This window comes from Herpailurus yagouaroundi, unplaced genomic scaffold, assembly GCF_014898765.1.
Source record: "Herpailurus yagouaroundi ecotype Mexico unplaced genomic scaffold, PumYag 198, whole genome shotgun sequence".
Lineage (NCBI taxonomy): Eukaryota > Metazoa > Chordata > Mammalia > Carnivora > Felidae > Herpailurus > Herpailurus yagouaroundi.
In genome coordinates, this window is record NW_024412429.1 from 20893059 (window position 1) to 20913248 (window position 20190).

General features: G+C 38.0%; 1 protein-coding gene across 4 annotated transcripts in view; it reads left to right on the plus strand.

The window, feature by feature from the left end:
* SHPRH (SNF2 histone linker PHD RING helicase) overlaps window positions 1–20190 on the plus strand; it is a 96026-nt gene that overhangs the window by 67237 nt on the left and 8599 nt on the right. For all 4 annotated transcript variants that reach the window (XM_040448941.1, XM_040448942.1, XM_040448943.1 and 1 more), the window contains 3 exons: window positions 107–178; window positions 3229–3417; window positions 19117–19209. In XM_040448941.1, coding sequence (XP_040304875.1) covers window positions 107–178; window positions 3229–3417; window positions 19117–19209 — 354 coding nt within the window. The remainder of the gene's footprint in view (window positions 1–106; window positions 179–3228; window positions 3418–19116; window positions 19210–20190) is intronic.

The window sequence follows — 20190 nt, forward strand, 5'->3', positions numbered from 1 at the left end:
TAGATTGTTTAAATAGAAATTGCCAGCATCTACTTTTATAAATGAATTATAAAATGCATATCAGGTTTTAAAATGCAACTAACCTAGTTTTTATTTTTTTGAACAGTCTCAAGATAAAACATCAGGAGGCATTAATCCAGAACCTTGTCCAATTTGTGCTCGGCAGCTGGGAAAACAGGTGAAATAATAATAAATATCATATGCATTTATAAAACACTTTACACTTTCAAAGGCATTTACCTACAATCTCTCTTTTTTTCTCATAACACTTTTACGTCCAAGGCAAAAATTCCCTCCATCTTAAGATAGGGCCAAAGGTTAGGTGATAAGCTTTAGTGCTACATATGCTTGAGCAGTGTTCCTCCTTAAGTGATAGGTAAAAACATGTTTCTAGAATAACCCCATGTTTTTCGTTAAAGGTGCATAGTTTTGCTTATTGTTTCCAGTCACAAGATCAAGTCTAAGTAATTTGACTTTGTCAGTTTAACATGTTTATTTGGTAATCATACAGAAATATAGCATATATAGATTTACGTAAGGTATTACAAGGGTATAGTAACATGGCATTTACTTGGGATTATTAATATCTAGTAATACCAGGCTTTAGAGTATAAATAATATCTCTCCTGAGAGAATTTAGATGTGATTTTTACAAGCCCATTATGTCAGTTAAGAATATTTCTTTTTGAATGTTGGTGTACAAATGTCTATAAACTTAATGGCACCGTATTAGCTTTCCTCAGATTCTTTTATCCTACCAACTGTGATTTTTGAAAGTATAAATTTCTACTTTGTATGATAAATCAATGTATACAATATTAATTTTAATTGCTCCTCAAAATTTGAAATGAGTAAAAGTATTCTTGGCTGTTTTTTCTATGAACTGAGAGTAGAAAGTTAAATATATGAGCTCCACATTCTGACCAGCAATAATCAGGAAAAAAAGTACCTTTTAGTTTACACAAGTTATGCAGAAAGTGAGATTTTTTTAAAGGACATTTTATTGATAATAAATCTTAAATAGATAGATGCTACTTCGGAAACTGAGACTAGAAATGTACAGACCCTGGTGATTTCTGAGAAAAGTCACTGGTGAAAATGTGATAAAAGTGATAAAAATGGAAAGAATCATGATGTAAGTAGTATCTTTTTTACTTTTAGTTTTGATGAGATTCATGCAACTGGATGAATCAGAAATTTTGTTTAATTTATGTCTTAAACATTTCCAGTTTTTAAAGTTCTTTCATATACATTATTTCATTAATTTTAGTACAGCCCATATTGTAGTATAAGCTGTATTTCCTACACTTAGGAGAACATTCTGGATTAGAATAAGAGTAACAAAACTTTACTTTTTTAACTCTGTTCCTAGCCACAATCTGTAGGAAATCTAGATTAGCTTCCTGGTTCTCCTGTTCCCCTCCTGATTTAGAGAATCGGTCAGAGATAACTGGCTATCCAGATAATCTTTGGTTATCCAGAGATAATCCCTGGAGCCATTGCCAATTGTCTGGTCTTGGGTTTGGGCTGGTTCAGTCAACTTCCAGTCACCCCTGAGGCCCCAGCGCCAGGTGTCTCTGGTGTCTCCTGATTTGCAGATATAGGTGAATTTGTCTTGTTCAGCTGTTCATGCGAAGCTGTCATGAGCCACAAAAGCTCTCTTATTGGAGGAAGTGCCCTTCACCCCCACTGGCAGTGGAGGCACACAGGTACAGCAGAGTGCTGCTGTGTCTACAGAAATGCGCATGAAACAGCTCTTTAATTTTACTGCAGCTTCAACTCCTGACGAATGACACGAGTCCCTGAGAGCACGTGTGCAGCTGAACAACGGCATGAATAGCATCAGCCAGTAAAGCCCCAAACAGCTCCTCCCCCTTGGCAAAAACTATTTTAAAAACAAGTTGATATGCCTCATTTTTCTCTTCCCTGACTGTGAATTCTTTCCTAAGGGGCTTCTTAGTCTGTCCTGCAAAATTCCTCAGGTGGACCCACCCATGCACCTTCTTTCCATGCACGTCCATATGTGTCCAAACCCTAGAAAAATACAGCTTAGTGCTTAGGGACCTAGTCACTCATAACACTGCTCAGTTGTTGTTGTTGTTCACCAGGGGAGAAAGTTAAATAACTTGCATAAGATGTACAGCTTTCAGAACTGACATCTCACCTAAAGCCAATAGACTTCTGCATCCCTCATGGTGTCTCCATGGTATATTCCAAGAGTCAGAATTATTGTACTTTTCTTGAAATAGGGCAAAGGGTTATCAAAAATGTCTTTTTATTTATTTATTACATTTTTTAATGTATCCAGAACCACTTTTATTTTATTTTTTAAATGTTTTCTTTATTTTTGAGAAAGTGCAAGTGGGGAGGGGCAGAGAGAGAGAGAAAGGGACAGAGGATCTGACGTAGGCTCTGCACTGACAGCAGAGAGCCCCATGTGGGGACTTGAACTCACGAGCTGCAAGATCATGACCTGAGCCAAAGTCGGATGCTCAACCAACTGAGCCACCCAGGTGCCCCCCAGAACCGCTTTTAAAATAAATGTGAGATACTAGCCCATCTCATTATCAATATAATGATTACTGTAACATGTGAAGTTGTAAATCCATTTAATGAGTTATATAGAATATACTGATGATGATATTATCTCCAAATTAATGTTGTTCTCAGTCCTTCCATCATATCTGCTGTTACAGTGCTAAAAGAGTAATTTGCAGAGGCGCCTGGGTGGCTCAGATGGTTAAGCGTCCAACTTTGGCTCAGGTCATAATCTCACAGTTCGTGAGTTCAAGCCCCACATGGGGCTCTGTGCTAACAGCTCAGAGCCTAGAGCCTGCTTCCAGTTCTGTGTCTCCCTCTGTCTCTCTCTGCCCCTCTCCTGCACTGTTTCTCTCAAAAATAAATAAACATTTAAAAAAAATTTTTAAGAGTAACTTGCATTCTTCCTAAATACTGAAATGAGAACACCAACTTAGAAAATAATGGTTGACTGGCTGTTATGCTCACAGTTAGTGTGAGTGGAACTAAAGACTATGGAAGCTTACTCTTGTTGGATGAAAAAATAGTTAATTTTAAAGTACAACTTAGCATTTATGACTTAAAGAATATTAATGTCCTGAAACATTTAGGAAGTGAAATGACTCCCTTCTCCTTTTAATATGTGTATACACTGGAAGACATCTTTGATAGCATCTCACTGAGGTATGTTCTGTGTGTTTTCTTTTCCAGTGGGCAGTACTGACCTGTGGACACTGCTTCTGTAATGAATGCGTTTCAATTATTATTGAACAGTACAGCGTAGGGTCTCACAGAAGCTCCATTAAGTGTGCCATCTGCCGCCAGACCACATCTCACAAAGAAATCTCGTACGTCTTCACCTCAGAGAAAGCCAGCCAGGAAGAGGACATCCCTGTGAAGGTACAGTAGGTTAAGAACGTGTAGAAGCATAGTCAGAGCAATGTAATAGGAATCCGTAACTAGCAGTGAGAGCATCAAAATCAGAACAAGGCTGGCACAGTGACTATGTGGAAACCACTGTTCCTGTCCGTAAGAACACTGCCCAAAAGCCTCAGCTTTACCATCTTTCCTTTCTGTGTGGGAGAAACACAAGAACACTTTTTCAAACATGGCTAGCCATCATCAGGTCCACTGTGGCAAGCAAGTAACATTTTAGAATTTCAGTTCTCCATCATCTTCAATAATATTTCTGTCTACTACAAATATAGCTCTGATTAAATTAGAGATTTACTTAAAGAAAGCTTCTTCCTCATTCTTTCATTTACCCTAGATAGCAGGGAAAAGGGGTGAGCCCAACCTAATTGGAAGAAAAAATACAGTGGTTGCTAAAATCAAGACTCTCACAAGAAGGAGATAGTATACTTTTTTTTTTCTTTTTCATGTTTATTTACTTATTGGGGGGCAGGGGTGGGCAGAGGGGGAGAGAGAGAATCCCAAACAGGCTCCTTGCTCAGCGCAGAGCCCAATGCCAGGCTCGATCCCACGACCCTTGATCATGGAAGCCTGTTGGGGGCTCAGTCGTGACTTGAGCCAAAATCAGGAGTCAGATGTTTAACCGACTGAGCCACTCAGGTAACCCAAAAGGGAGATAGTATACTTTCAAATGACATGGATTGGTATTTCATGATATAGCCAAAACTTGGCTTTATTTTCCTAATTTCTCCCATGCTTCATCTAAAATTTTAAGAAAGTGACTAGAATTTGAAATCCAAATAGGATCTGTACTTGGATTTTCTGTCTAAGGGGCATCTATTTGGTAACAAACCTTTACTAGAATTCTTTGTTCTTTGTCTTCCTTAAACATGCTTTTTTTCCTCCCTAACCAAACTTAGACAAAGAACAAATCAATATATGATTGTAGCAGGGAATAGGGGCCTGAAGGAGTAGTTGAGAGTTAAAAATCCTTATTTTTAAGGATTGTATTTTTTGAAGAAAATTAACTACAGGTTGAAACTATCAGGAGTTAGGCAGGTGATAGGATTCTGCCACGTGAAAAAAGTGTGGTTGAATTGAAGAATATGTAATTTCTGTTTATTCCTACTATTATTTGAGTAAAACCTGAAAATGTCAGTCACATTGCTCTCTAGTGTGTTGAGATAAGCAGAATCCCGACGTTGAAATGAACTTCCTTTCATTCATTCATTGATTCATTCATTCATACCATACGTGTTTATTGGATACATTGTGTGTGCCAGGCAGTGTACTGAGCCTCACTGATACAAAGTACATTTCTGAATAAAACGGACATGATTGCTGCCCCCGTGGATTTTACAGTTTGGCAATGTTGGGGAAGGAATTTGAGTTGGAGCAGGAAGCACAGACAGTACACAGATAATTAATATATTAGAATCATGATCAGCCCTACAAAAGAAAATCAAACCTGGCTCCTCTGAGGGAATGACAGTTAAATAGATGTCCAAAGAATGAATGAATGAACCCAGCTGGGGTGAGGAGAGAAGTGAATTAGTGGGGAGGAGGCTGCAGCCAGAAAGAAACCAGCAAAAAACAATACATAGAACGTCTATACACGGAATTCTATACATAGAATACATAGAATGTCTGAGACAAGAAGGAACTCGGTGGAAGTCAGTGGCTGCAGTGTAGAAGGCACAAGGGACAATTGAATGAAATGCGTCTGGAAACCAAAAAGGGGCCAGAGGCTGAGGGGCCATCTGAAGATTTGAGAATTTTCTTTTCATATGAACAGAAAGGCATTACATGTTATAAGCAGAGAAGTATCATAATTAGATTGGAATCTTTAAAAGATCCCTTTCCTTGTAGTGTGGAAATTAGATTAGCAGGAATAAAAAAGAATGAAAAAACTTTGGAGAGACCGGTTCAGGAGGCTGCGGCAGTAGCCGTGGTGGCTTTGATTAGGTTTCTGGTCGTGGAGACAGAAGGAAGCAGATCTAGTCATGAGATATTTAAAGTAAGGTGAATGGTAAGGTAGAATGCTGGAGGAGTTGATGAGGCAGACTTTGTAGGTGACTCCCTGGTTTCTGAAGTCAAAAATCAGGTGGATAATAAGTAGTACAGTTGCCAGTAGATGGTATTTGGAAGAAGGTATATTTAAACATGCTGTGTTTGAAATGCCTAAGATACTCAAGTACAGCTGTGCAGCACAGCCACTGGCATAAGTGATGTTGGAGGCTGTGGAAGTGGATGAGATTACCCGAGAAGAGACACAGAAGTTAGCTTCAGACCAGGTCCCGTAGGACTCCAGGGCTGTTTGAAAGTTGAGTAAAAGGGGAGGAGCAGAAAAGGAGACCAGGAAGGAACAGCTGGGGCCATGGGCAGCTGAGGAGCGTATGCTGTCCACAGAGGCCACAGGAGGACTGCTTCAGTGAGGAGGCAGCTATCAGCTGTATCAGTGATGTTGAAGGGGCTCAGCCACTGGGGACCATTTTGGCTAATGAAGGGCATTGACAACCTCAGAAGGAGCTCTTTCCCTGGAAACGTAGAGGCAGAAAACAGTTTAGGAGGGAATGAGGAGTGAACAAAAAATGAGTAATAGAGAAAATGCCCAGATATTTTATAATAAATTTAGCTATGAGGTAGAAAAGAGAGAATTATAACCAGCAGGAGATACAAAGTGCAGAAAGGGGGGTTGTTTTGTTTTAGGGTTTTTTGGGGTTTTTTTAAGATAAATGTTCTGGAGTATGTTTAATCTCTGGCAAAGAAGGATAGTTTGAAGATATAAGAGAAAGAAGGGATAATCTGCAGTGTAAGTTTCTTGAAAAGACAGTGTTGACATAAAGAGAAAGTGGAAATCCCACTGAAATCAAATAACAGAGAGGTTGGGCTACTGAGCAAATAAGCTGTAAGGGCACTTGTCAGAGGATGGGATATTTTAGTCATTTCAGAAAGGACAGGTATTCAGTACTCCAGATGTGGCTGCAGAAGTAGGTGACCCAAGTGAGGTGGAGGAGAAAAGGTGCTAGAAATGAAGAGGTAACTTGAATGTTGAAGGGTTGTCCACGTGGACAGTGTACCCTATCTAGAGCTGAGGTATAGAGTTAACGATTTTGAGATAGGCCGCCGAATCCTTTCGTGAATGAGAGATAGTGTTCAGTAAATGATGGCAGCAAAGGGTAGAATTAGGGGATAACTGGGCTTCATGAGGCCCAAAAGAATGGAAATTTTTACAAAAGTGAGAGAGAATGATCTGAAACCTGCATCAGGGACCAGAGGATACCAGAGCTCGTAGTGTAAGGAATATTAGAGTGGATGTCTCCATCGAGAGGCCTGCTGAGATAATGGTGTGCTCCAAGGACAGCCGTGTTCTAGTTAAAGCAAGGAAGTGGAGAGTAGCATTTCCACAAAAGGTTGAAAGTGTAGAAGAGTTTGTTGGCCATAAAGCCCACATTCCTGGGGAACCACCAGAGTTTGGGAGTAGAAAGAGAAAAGGCAGGGCGGGGAGTGGGAGGGAACTGCAGAGCAGTAGGGGAGTCACAGAATGGGGCAGACTGAGTGATGAGAGGATCATGACTTACAGGGGTCATGTAGCCCTGATCCTGGTGAATCCCCTGGATAAATGTGTATTTTTAAGCCACATGCCAAAGGGTTACTGAGTGAAGGAAGACTAAGGTGGTCTGTGGTGCAATCTGCTGACCAGCCCTGAGGCATTTGATGGTTAGACCTGATCTTCCTTCCCACCCAAAGAAGTGCTTTCTGGGGCACCCGGGTGGCTCAGTCGGTTAAGCGTCCGACTTCAGCTCAGGTCATGATCTCGCGGTTTGTGGGTTCAAGCCCCACGTCAGGCTCTGTGCCGACAGCTCGGAGCCTGGAGCCTGCCTCGGATTCTGTGTCTCCCTCTCTCTCTGTTCCTCTCCTGCTCGCTCTCTCTCTCTCAAAAATAAAGATTTTTAAAAAAAATTTTTTTCTTTAAAAAGTGCTTTCTTCCCACGTTCCCTCTCTCCCTTTCTTCCCAATCCTGCAGTTTCCTTCTCCTTCCCTTAAAAAAGTCTTTCTTAGCCCTTGTTTCTCTTCTAATTCTTTCTTTGGCCTTAGACATCCCAAGGCCACAGATGGCATTCGTGACTAAGAAGGGCTGCTGACCCTTATTAGATAAAAGCGTTCATCACAGTATAAGGAATGAGTGTGAGAAAGAAGTGCTGTGTCAGGCTTCATGCCGTGAAGTTTAGGAAGTGATTGCTCTAGCTACCAGTAAACAGCACGGCCTCTATGAAACTGAGTCATTGAGCCCATCAAACCCAAACACCTGTTCGTTTTATGGCACCTTTCCTAGATACACAGGAGAGAGATCAAGGCAGTTACATTTGCTGTCCTGTTGGGACGGGAATATCGGTGTACAAATGCTGTTTATTATGCTCTGACTTCTTCCTGTCTTACCTCGGTACTGATGAACATACGAATTAATTGATGCATCTCATAAAAAGTTGTAAGATTACAGAATTTACTAAAGGTAACTTTTCTTTTGTCACAGATGCGTCAATACTTGTATTCCCTTTTTATTAAACACAGTGACTGAATGAATATTGGACTTGATAGGCTTGCAGGTTGTGCTTCTTGCCACATTTACTTTTGCTTCTCACCGCCTTTTCTGTCACCGTTTGTGTCTGCCACTTCTGCCTTCTGCTGCCCGCCCCCTTTTCTGGCTGTTGTCATATTTCTGCCCTACTGTCTGCCACCTTCTCTTTGAAGCATCTGCCTATTGTTTTTTCAGACTCCCTGCATCTGAAACTATCCTACTGAATAGTCACATCATCAATTGTGAAGTTGAGGGAGTATTCATATATAAAATAAAGATGACTCTATGTAAATAATTACGGCATTATTTTGAAATTTTGTTAAGTATTACATCAAACTATTGCTAAACCTAGGGATTTTTTATTTTATTGTGGATTATCAAATCTCTGGCCTTTATTACACAAGACTGAGAAGTAAATTTTTTATTTCATTGAAGTTTTTGTATTACCTGAAATGTTTACTTCACTCTTAAGTATTCATGTCAAGACTCTCAGTAGACAGTATATCATACATAGTGCTTAATCATGTAGCTGGTCTTAGATAAGAGATATTTCACAAACAAAAATAGTATTAAATAACATGACCTGTTTTCTACTGGTATTTCACAATATGAGGAATCCTTTTGATGGACCATAGAAACAAACTGAATCGGTGTTCCCTTTAGTGGATGCACTTAAGTTAAAGACTATATCTACCCTAACGGCTTTGTGACAGTATTCCTAAATGACCCTTGGAACCTACTGGGCATTTCACAAAGTAAACAAAATTCCCCTTGCAAGTTCTGACAACTGCCAGGCATTTTGGATGGTGAAGTAGGCTTCCTGGCAGAACATATGCCCCACGTGGCATGTTCCCTGTGTTCTAAGTTTGGAGAGGTTTCATACAAAGCATTTTTGTCAGTGGAAACCCTGTCCCTATGATGGGCAAGGTTTTTATGTCATGCGAAGTTTCTACCCAGGAGAAAATACACTACATGGGTATTAGCCACAGTGAAACGGCAGCCTTCCCACCGTCCTGCACAGGTGCACAACCGTTTCAGATTCTCAAACGTTTGAGTGTCTAATAATTGGCCTCCTTCTTAAAAAAAAAAAAAAAAGACATATTTATCCCGCCCCATTCCCATTTAAATTTTAACTCATTAGATCTGGAATCTGGTCCAGAAATCTGCATCCTTAACAAGTAAATTTATTGATAATAGAGATGTCTTTACACAGCCTCTTTGTAGAGAAAACAAAAATAACTATATTTCTACATTCAGACTCCCAGAGTATTTTAGCGATATCATGTGTGAAACTGTATGTGTAGAATTCTGTTGTTTGTTTTCTTCTCTCTTCTTTTCTTTTTTTTCTTTTTTGAGAGGGAGAGAGAGCCTGCGTGAGCAGGGAAGGAGCAGATAGAGACAGAGAGAATCTTAAGCAGGCTCCGTACCCAACACAGCCTGACACCTGACACGGGGCTTGATCCCATGACTGTAAGATCATGACCTGAGCCGAAATCAAGTATCAGACACTTAACCAGCTGACTGAGCCACGCAGGCACCCCTCTTTTCTTTTCTTTTTTTTTTTTTTTTTGAGTTTTTGTTCAGTTTATTCAAGGATGAGTTGTGAAGTCTATCTTACACTTTCTTAATATAATTAAACATCTGGATGGGAAAAAACTGATTCCAGAATTCTGGCTGATCCTAAAATAATTTGGTGAATATAATCCACAAGCAATTATATTTCAATATACTTAGCTAAATACTTTTATATAAGATACTTTTATATGAACATTAACTGATAATTTTGGAAGGCATTCATTTATTTTTGTTAGAAAATGCCATGAGTAAGTATAATTTGGTCACAAAAAGCAATTTATATTCACTGGCCAAGTTAGCATTTGTAATTCTGAACTGTTAGTGAGTCTTGTGTTAAAGTTAGCAATAGCTTACAAACATCAAGCACATAATAGAGACTTCTAACATACAAATTATAAATTATCTTTATGAAATTACTGTTCTGAAAAACTTAACACTTTGTGGGGTATACATGTCATTAAAATGTGGAAAGGACACTGTTCATGAGGTAGGGACTTTTGCTTTATTCACTACTGTATCCCCAGCATCTAGAACAATGCCTGGTATGTTAACAGGTACTGAGTATGTAGGTGGATAGTGGGATGGATAGACTGATGGATGGACAGACAGATGGACATAAATGGTTGAATAGTATTTACATATAATATCCCTAAAAACCTTTGGATATAACAAAATTCGTAACTTTTTTTAAAAAATGGTTTTTTTGAGAGAGAGAGTGAGTGAGCAAGCATGAGCAGGGGAGGGGCAGAAAGAGAGGAGGACAAAGGAGGATCTGAAGCGGTCTCTGTGCTGACTACAAAGAGCCCAATGCGGGGCTCAAACTCATGCACTGTGAGATCATGACCTGAGCCAAAGTCGGATGCTTAACCGACTAAGCCACCCAGGAGCACCCAAATTTTTAACTTTTTTGCAGTTGCTAACCTATGTCTTTGAAATCCTTATGCAAAGTAGTTAAAGGGACAGAATGATATTTTGGTGGCCTAGTGCACTTGTAAGCTTTCCTACAGCATAGGTGGTGTTTCCATTGAACTTTATTGTAATATGTGAATGCTTGAAGAACCCAACATTTGCCCCAGACATGTGCTCGAGAAACACTCCTACTTCATGAGACCAATCAGACCAAGCTGTGTGTAACTGCTCTAAATTATATCTGCCACTACCAACATGGGTTTTTAGCATGGTGAACAGGTGCAGACAGAAATAAAACAATGTTAACTGATCTTACTCAGCAGAAACTACTATGGACAGCACAGGTGCATTCAATGAATTAGTTCTCTTTTAAAAAGAAACGTCCAGAATAAAAGTACTCAATGTCAGGCAATACCAAGACAGAAATGACTTTCTTTGTACTGAATATTCAGGTTATTTGCAAGTTACAAGCCCACCATGGAAACCTAAAGAAAAAAATGTATTATTTGTCACCATAACCATGTTGTAATCCTAGTTGGTCATATTACTGATTAGAGAACATAGTTCTTTTTCGTGGGTGGTGGGGGTTGGCTAAGTAGTGTAAATTTGTCTTCTTTAAAGTGTTGTTTTTCAGTCAGATGAAATCTTCAAAAAATCTCTAATCTTAAGATTGACTCTTGCATGTAGAATGTTTTAAAGATTGCAAAAATCAATCCATCTAGTAACTGAAAGATGAAAATAAAATCTGTGCTCTGTTTAGACGTGATTGTCTCACCTCTCCCAAAGCTGAAACCCCTCATCTGTGGCAGACAGCACAGGCTAGGCATCCATTTGGCCCTCGGGCAGGAAGAGGCCTGCAGGTGCAGTAGCACGCCGCACTAGAGTACTCACGTTCAGAGAGCCCGTTCACTTGGATAAGCACAGTGCTGATCGTACTGTGGAGCGAACAAGTTAAAAAGGTCCCAGAATTACAGGTCTTCCTCCAGCCCGCTAAATCTCTTGTCCATCTGTAAGAAATAAGGGTAGGAAAGAAAGAAAAATCTATTCAGAATCAAGTGGAATGGCACATGGTGAAAAGCAATGCTGTCCTCCCTTCCCCCTTCTTTGTCTTACCACAGTGATCAGTTTCTGTTGTTCGTTGTAAAGGTCACCTATATGACTTCTGGTAACACACATAGATTTTCTTACTTAAAATACTAGCCGGAGACCATAGACAGTATATGCTCTCTCCTCACTTTACGATATGCGGAAATTAGCGCATCTCTTCCTCTTTCAATGTTTCTTCTCTGTTCCACATCCTAATTTCTGTTACAGTATCATGCACCTTTTATTACCTAATTGTAGATATGTCTTCCATATCAAAGTCAGTAAATAGTGAACAATATTTTCACTGTGGAACCAGGTAGAGTGATTGAAGACATGTGGAAAGGAATATAATTCTAATCCTGTAGATTTAAAATTTGCTTTTCAAAGAAAAACCTTCCAAGCACCCCAGTCTAATGAAACTTCGAACTTTTTTCTAGAAATCTTCCTTAATTTCTGTGTCAACTTCATCTGGCACCAGTATCCATGTAATCATTGTAATATTCTTTTTTTCACTGTGCTATACTGCTTCAAGAAATTTTAGCAGGATGAGTGTGTAAATGGCAAATTTCAAAAAATGACTTCAATTATTTGACTTCACTATAGAGTGATAAGTGACTGACATCACCCTTTGATGTAAGACATGATTGCAAATGCTTCACATAAACTAGTGTGTATGTATTTCACATATATGGAATATATATAATACATGTAAAATCTCTAAAGATATGTCCTGTGTGTTGACATAAAGTAGTCTCTAAACATGAATATTCTCTCTAATGTTTGATGAGAAATAAGACTGAGTGCATTCGTCATCTCCACTGTTTGACTTTTTTCTGATGTTCTTCAGGACCCAGCAGCCACTTTAGCCCTTAATTCTACTAATGGAGCAAACCATGACCATGAGAATCCATAGATATTGCAGAGAAAAAGTGGGAGATGAATGTGGAGAGATTACGTAAATAGAATATAGAGGGGCTCAAGGGAGAAAGGCAAGACTGATGACAAAGGAATATAATACAAAGCAATAATAACTCTCCAGTCATAGAACACTAGTTTTATTTATATTAAATCAAGTGCAAGTAGCACGTTGCTGCTGTACTAGGGAGATCTCCTGTCTGTTCTCCTTCCTTTCCTACCTTCCCTAAATAAGGATTCTCAGCAACAGGAAATGGATGTGAAGGGAATAGACTAAAGCCAACCACTGCATATGTTCTACACCATACTGTAGAATTTTACCTGTTCCCACCTCTTTCCCCAGTAATAAGACTTCAGACAATGAAAAGCAGTATTTCACACTAAGAATGACTTGGTGAGATATTTAATCACATTCTTGAGGGGAAGGGTTGATCAAAGTCTAAGTCAGATACTCCTTGGTTACTTTATTATTAGAATTCTTTCAGGGCACCTGGGTGGGTCAGTCGATTAAGTGTCCAAGTTCAGCTCAGGTCATGATGTCACAGTTCGCAAGTTCAAGCCACGCCTCAGGCTTTGCTGATACCTCGGAGCCGGATTCTGTGTCTCCCTGTCTCCCTGCCCCTCTCCTCACACTATCTCTCAAAAATCAACATCAAAAAGAAAAAAAAAAAAAGAATTCTTTCAATCTAGTGAATATATGATAAAGAAACAAAAGTGAGTTTTCCATCCTTTTAACACATGTAACAAATTTTAATTCAAACTTTAGGTTCTCAGAATTTTAAAACAGGAACCTAAGACTATAGGGCTTCCTTACTCCATTGAATTTTAACTCTGTGATGAAAATAAGCTAGTTGCACCTACTTAGAGTAGATAAGAGGTACATGACATTTCTGATCTTTAGTTATGCTACTAGACAACTTCTAAGCCAGACTTCATAAGAAATAGTCTTTGTTGGCCTTTGGTGCAAATGGGTATCTGCTATGTTTTCATTGCCTTGACATCCTACCCAAAGTCTAGAACTTTTAACTTTGCAGTTTATTTTCCAGAAAGTGAAAGTCCTCCTGTATATGTAGTTTAGAGACCTTATTTGATTTTGTTGATTAAATTACAAGCAAGGGAGCAAAGATTTTCATAAAGAACATTTTGTGATTCTTTTGCTGTAAAGAAGAAAAGTTCCATCCTTTTTCTTCATTAACTGTTATAATACTCTTGGCTGCTTATCTCATGAGTGGAACACCAGGAAAGGTACTGACTTGATCTGACTGGTGGTACTTTGTATGTCTCCCATCCTGGCTCTCCAGTTGATCTTAGAACTAGTGCCTTAGGGAGAGCAACCATGAAGATAAGGTCAAGGGAAGGCAGGGGACAGACGATGTATCTTTACTCCAAAGCTGGGCCTTCGTCACCAATGTTTCAGAAACTTGATCAAAGCCAAGCATTGATCACAAAGTCAGGTTTGGTGGATATGTATCTGGAAAAACCGAAGAGACTATCAAGAAAGAATGGTAATGAGAAAAGGGACAAAAATTTCAGAAGAGGACAAAGGTGCTTATAATTAAATGCAACTTTATCAACCTAATATATTAAGTGATCTAGTAGTCTTGCGGGATTTCTCTCTCCATGTACCCTCCTCAAGAATACATATTCCAACCTATCTTTGCATCTGTATATTTACTGATATAGCTAAAAAAAAAAAAAGTAATAAGCCAAGTTAGATTGAGGCTGCCATTTTACCTGGCTTGAGAATATTCATACTTTGTTAACACCTTGCGTAAGGATAGATTGGTGTCCGCATTGCCTCATCCTTATCTCTTTTCTGCCTCTTCTGTGATCCCCTCCAGGCTTGCCTGTCATATAACCCATCCCCTTCTTTTTGTTTTTACCTTTTTTAACAGATTTCTGTAGCTGTGGCAACATTGAATAGTCTTCTCAGAAACTGACAGATTTGAGCCAAAGTTCATTTATGCATTTGAGACAGAAACATTAAAAAGAGTAGTAGAGGGTCGACAGGGTGGCTCAGTCGGGTAAGCATCCGACTTTGTCTCAGGTCATGATCCAGTCATGGGTTTGCGCTCTGCATCAGTCTCTGTGCTGATAGCTCAGAGCCTGGAGCCTGCTTCGGATTCTGTCTCCCTCTCACTCTGCCCCTTCCCCACTCATTCTCTGTCTGTCCCTCTCTCTCAAAAATAATCATTTTAAATAAATAAATAAATAAACAAATAAATAAATAAATAAATAGTAGAATATGTGTAGTACTCATTAAGACAGTATAATAAAACATCCACTTAAATTGCACCCAGGCCAAACCAGCAGTATAAACCATCTTTTTTGTTTTCCTCTGTATTCTGTAACTTGCATTAGACTGTATATTTGGGAGAGTAACAGAGTGTATCTTTTGATCTTTGTATATCCAGTGCCTAATATAGTTCTTGGAATTTTTGTTGAATAAATAAATGAATGATTTGAATAATCAATATGAACTGACTTTAAATGTTGGAGGGACTTGAGTTATGAGAAAAATGCAGAAGAAAGTCTGCCCTGTCTCTTTGTTCACTTCCATTGACTTTGCTCTAAGAACAACCATGGTCTTTTCAGTATTATTTTAGGACTCTTGCTTTTTCATTTGGAAGTAAAAAGCACAAGCAGGAAAGAGAAGAAAAGTTCATGAATCAGGGCATAATGTAGTGGGAATCTGAGATTTTAAAGATTGAAAATAAAAGCCGCCTGGGGTCGCCAACTTTATTAACCTCTCCTGTAGCTCCTGATAGTTCGGTTAAAAAAAAAAATTTTTTTTTTAGTGTTTATCAACCTATATAATGAAATGGTACCACCCTCCAGTTGCAGGCTTCTTTTAAGACCAGTTCCAGTGATTTCATTACCTAGTATCTAATACAGAATCCACCTAGAGCCTGCTTTGTGCTAGATCAAATCCCCCCTGTCTTTCTTGACTGCTCTTGTCTGAGTCTCTAGCTAGTGTAGGTGGGAAAGCCAGAGATTAATCACAAGATTTGGTTTGCCTATTGTTGATCATTCTGAACCAATAAAAACTACATTGGGAGTTTTAAATTGTATTCTAACCCCCTTTTAATTTTATTTTATTTATTCATTTTTTTACTCAGCATATTTGGGATTGAGAAGCCTATATGTAATTTTTTTTTTTTTTTTTGCATTAAATAAGCTGACTGAGTGTATACTGTTTACAAAGGATGATGCCAGGCTCTAGGTGATATAAAAGTAAATGCCATTTGGTCCTTGTCTTCAAACAGTATATTGACTGATACTGACAAGTGTCCTATACTCTGAGATATATAATATCATATGAAGTCATATAGAACCATGACAATGGCACCTGGCTGGTAAGCATGTGACTCATAATCTCAGGGTCATTAGTTCAAGCCCCACATTGTGCATGGAGCCTACTTAAAATAAAGAATAAAAAAAGAACCATGGCAGGGCAATTAATTGAGGAAAAAGCTGCTCTTCTCCAAATAAAATCTCTCATCTTTCCCTTATGAAAGACTGAGTAAATGTCAAGCATAGAAGAATCTAATAAAAGAATAAACCAAAGAACACCTCGTTTTTAAATCCAGTGGTCATTCATCAAATATTTGTGAGTTACTGTAACTAATGTGTATTAATATAGCACTTTTGCTGACATTAGTGCATTTAACACAACTGTGAACTACATACAGAGAGGTTGGAAAACATTTACAACATAAATTTAGCATGTACAATATATGAGAGGTCGTACAAATCAGTAAGAAATGAAAACTTAGTTTTTTTTTAATTGGCAAAGGATATGAGTACAGTTCACAGAAGAGGAGTTCTAAATAGCCAATTAATGATATTCAAATTCACCCTTGGGAAATGTAGACTAAATAAAAATTTGACCCCTTATCTCACCTATCAGACTGGCAAAAAATTAAATTTTAACAAGCGTGCAAAGAAGGAAGTATTTTTAACTGTTGGTTGTTAAAAGTTCCAGCATTTTTAGAGGGTAATTTAATATACCAAAATCTACCGAAATCCAAGTATCTAATTAACGTTCTTTGAGCCTCTGACCAACAATTAATTCTACTTTGAAGTGCCTATCCAACAAAGTACTCGCACATGTACCCAAAGCTGTAAGCACAAGGATCATTAAAGTACTGTTTATAATAGTCAGAAAGAATGCATTAAATGTGAAGCCTAATGTGTACTGAACAACAAGCCTAAATGTATACTAATAAGCAAATGTTTAATAAATTGTTGTACCCTAAATATTGTGCAGCCATTGAGGTCAGGTAAATATAAAGGTCCTACGTGAATAGATTGCTAAGATACAATGTTAAGTGAAAATGCCATTTTATAAAACATATTTACAAATATTTTGGAGTATGTATGCATTTTTATCTAGGCTTCTAAAATGCCTAAGTCTAAATTATCTAAAATGTGTCTGTGATAAATCTAGTAGGTAAGATAGAAACCAGATCCTTATCTAACTTCTATTCAGTTTTTCTCCGACAGTTTATTGCGTTTCTCTGTTAACTTTTTAGCTCAGTAATCCTTCATTGTTCATAGTATTTTCTTTTCATTTAGCAACAAATTAGGACTTGTTATTGAAATAAACTCAACATATCCTCTTGTGACTTGAGGCAACATTTTCAATGACCACTTATGATAAATGTCTTCAAGTAGTCTAAAACATGAATCTTTCATCTTGACAGAAACTACCTTAACATATTGGCCTCACGTAAGGATTTTGCATTTATTGGATTTGGGTTTTTTTCATTATGCAGGACCTGCATGCTCAAACCAAAACCTGCCAATATATGTGGGCCACCCACTTCTTCCTCTATTGTTCTCATTCTCAGTAGCCATTTTCTATCCATCTGGAAGGAAAGGGTATTAAGGTAGTCTCACTTCCCATGTAGCTTTTTGCCAAGCAGAGTTTTGGATTTCTTAGACTTCCTTATTATTCTTCTTTAATAGTGGAAGTAACTGGACTAGGACCAAATGGTTCCAAGCTGTGACATTTGCAAGGGCTCATTGAGAGCTATCACCGAACTGGCCAAACTTTGATCAAAGCGAATGTTCTGGTCTTTTCCTTCAGAGAGTTAGCACTCTGGTTTAGAATGTTGCTTATAGAAGATTATTATGTTTCTTTTGAACTTTTCATAAAAAGCAGCTTAATAGATGGAAGGTTTTATAGTTATCATGATATTTCACTTGAAAATATTTTTGAACACGAGACCTTGCAAGGATATGGATTTTTCTGTCTAAGCTCGTTAAACACTCGCTTTATGCTGATTTCCTGTTTTCTCATATTTGAGATAATTTTGCTCTTGTTTAAGACAGTTTTTAGACTGAAACAGATCCCTTCTATTTTTTAACCCTTCGAGTATAATTGACAATCTGCAAACTTTTAAGTATAATTGAAAATCTGCATATGTAGACTTGGGATTTTAATACTAGAATTTTAAAACTTCTATAATTCTGTCTTGCTGACTTAAAAATGCTATGCCTTTCTTTCTTGATCTGTTCATATATTTTACCTTTGAGTGTCTCTGTGTAAAAGCGGTGAGTAGAGTCGGTTTACTCTTTTTGGTTAGCTCTGCGCCCTTGTGGGATTATCTGTGTCATTATAGTGCTCATATGTAATGTCTTAGAAAGATAATAAGGTATTGAGTGCTCTTTGCCAGGTTTGAGTTCAATGTTATACGTGTATTTTCTCATGTAACCATCACAGCAATCTTTGGAAGTAGGTAAAATTATTCCTGCTTGACAGATGATGAAACTATGGCTCAGAAAGGGTAGTCTGTATAACTAGCGAGATGCAGAACTGGCTGTTGAATTTAGATTTATCACGTTCAGAATCCCGTGCCCTTAATTTCTCCATGTCATGCCATCTCCCAGAGCATTCCAGGAGGAAGTTTCTCTATGAAGGCCATAAAAACACTGGCTCATTTCCTCATTTTGTTATTTCCCCATTTTTATTTTTGCATTTTTATACTTTTATGATGGAAGTGGTTCCAGAAGATGCAAAAACCACTCGTTGAGTGTTTATCTAGCTTTGTAGAAATCTGCTGCTGTCCAGGTGGCTGTCATTTGTACCTCTGTCCCTGTCCTTTGTAATTCCCTTGCAAGAAAGGATTCTTCGCAGTTTGCTTGCATTGGAATTTGATTCATTGTATTCTTAACATTTCTAATGCTGTAATATCTGTATAAATATATATATTTATATAAAATATATATTTATGTATATTTATATATAGCTTATATCCATATAAATATAGAGTGTTTTCTATATCAATTCTGCTTATCTAAAATAACAAAATCTTGCAACTACAAAACCTAACGACTTTAACCTAAGAATCTTCTCTTCAGGATCATATCACTTATAACTTCCTGGTGTGTTTCATATTCCAATTTTCCCTGGGTATAAATTCTGTAACTTCTACAATTTGAGTTTAAAGAAAACTTCCAGCAAATATAGAATAAAGAAGAATAGACACATATGTACCTGATAGTTTGTTTTGATGCACCTGTAGTTTTGGTAATAAAAGTGTCTTATATTGGTTTTCCTTTCCATTATGAACTAGATTTAATTTGGCAGTGACGTGTTTTCTTCTTTGTGTTCAAAGGGCAGCCATTCTACCAAAGTGGAAGCTGTGGTCAGAACTCTGATGAGAATCCAGCTTAGAGACCCGGGCGCTAAAGCACTAGTCTTCTCAACGGTACAGTCAACCATGTTCTTCCTTGGTCTTGGCTCACACTGGCTTTCTGGCTCTAATCAGCTTATATCTGAGAGTTCGTGCTTAATGTTTACCCTCATATAGTAGAAATTTAGAATTGCTGTTAGATTTTCCATGTTCATGTTTTATTTTCCTATGTCCATAGGATAGAATTATTATTTTTTTTTCTTTTTTCAACATTTTTATTTATTTTTGGGACAGAGAGAGACAGAGCATGAACGGGGGAGGGGCAGAGAGAGAGGGAGACACAGAATCGGAAACAGGCTCCAGGCTCTGAGCCATCAGCCCAGAGCCTGACGTGGGGCTCGAACTCACGGACCACGAGATCGTGACCTGGCTGAAGTCGGACGCTTAACCGACTGCGCCACCCAGGCGCCCCAGGATAGAATTATTTTTAGAGGAATTTGGTGATGCTTCACAAGGCAATTTCTATAGCTACACGTCCTGTTTGTGGTTTATGGGGATTTTCTGGTATTAATATGTTAAAAATTAGAACCTATAACCTTGAAAGTCTCATTTCACAAATGAAATTGGTTGTTTAAGAAAAAAATCTGCTGAATAAAATATTGAGTAAAGGGGCGTTCACTTTTGAATGTCCCCTCTCTGTAAAAAGAGCGTTCATACTATTCCTCCTTTCTGTTCTTATATTCTAATAATTAAATTTTTGCCTGCTGCTCATTAAAAAAATATATCATGAGTAAAAATTCTAGTTTTCATTTCTAAAAGGTAAGCAACTATATCCGTTAAGCACTCCATTATTTATTTGATATTATTTCTCTTTATCTTAACTTCATTTCCCAAGGCAGTCATGTTTTTTACCCTGTCTTTAACCAGCATTTGATCTCAAACAAAAAAAAAAAAAAACCATAGAACTAAATAATATTGATGGTACTACATTTGAAGATTTTTTTTTCTGAATTCTAAGGTACAAAAGTTATTTTCATTTAGTCCCTTTTCAACTCC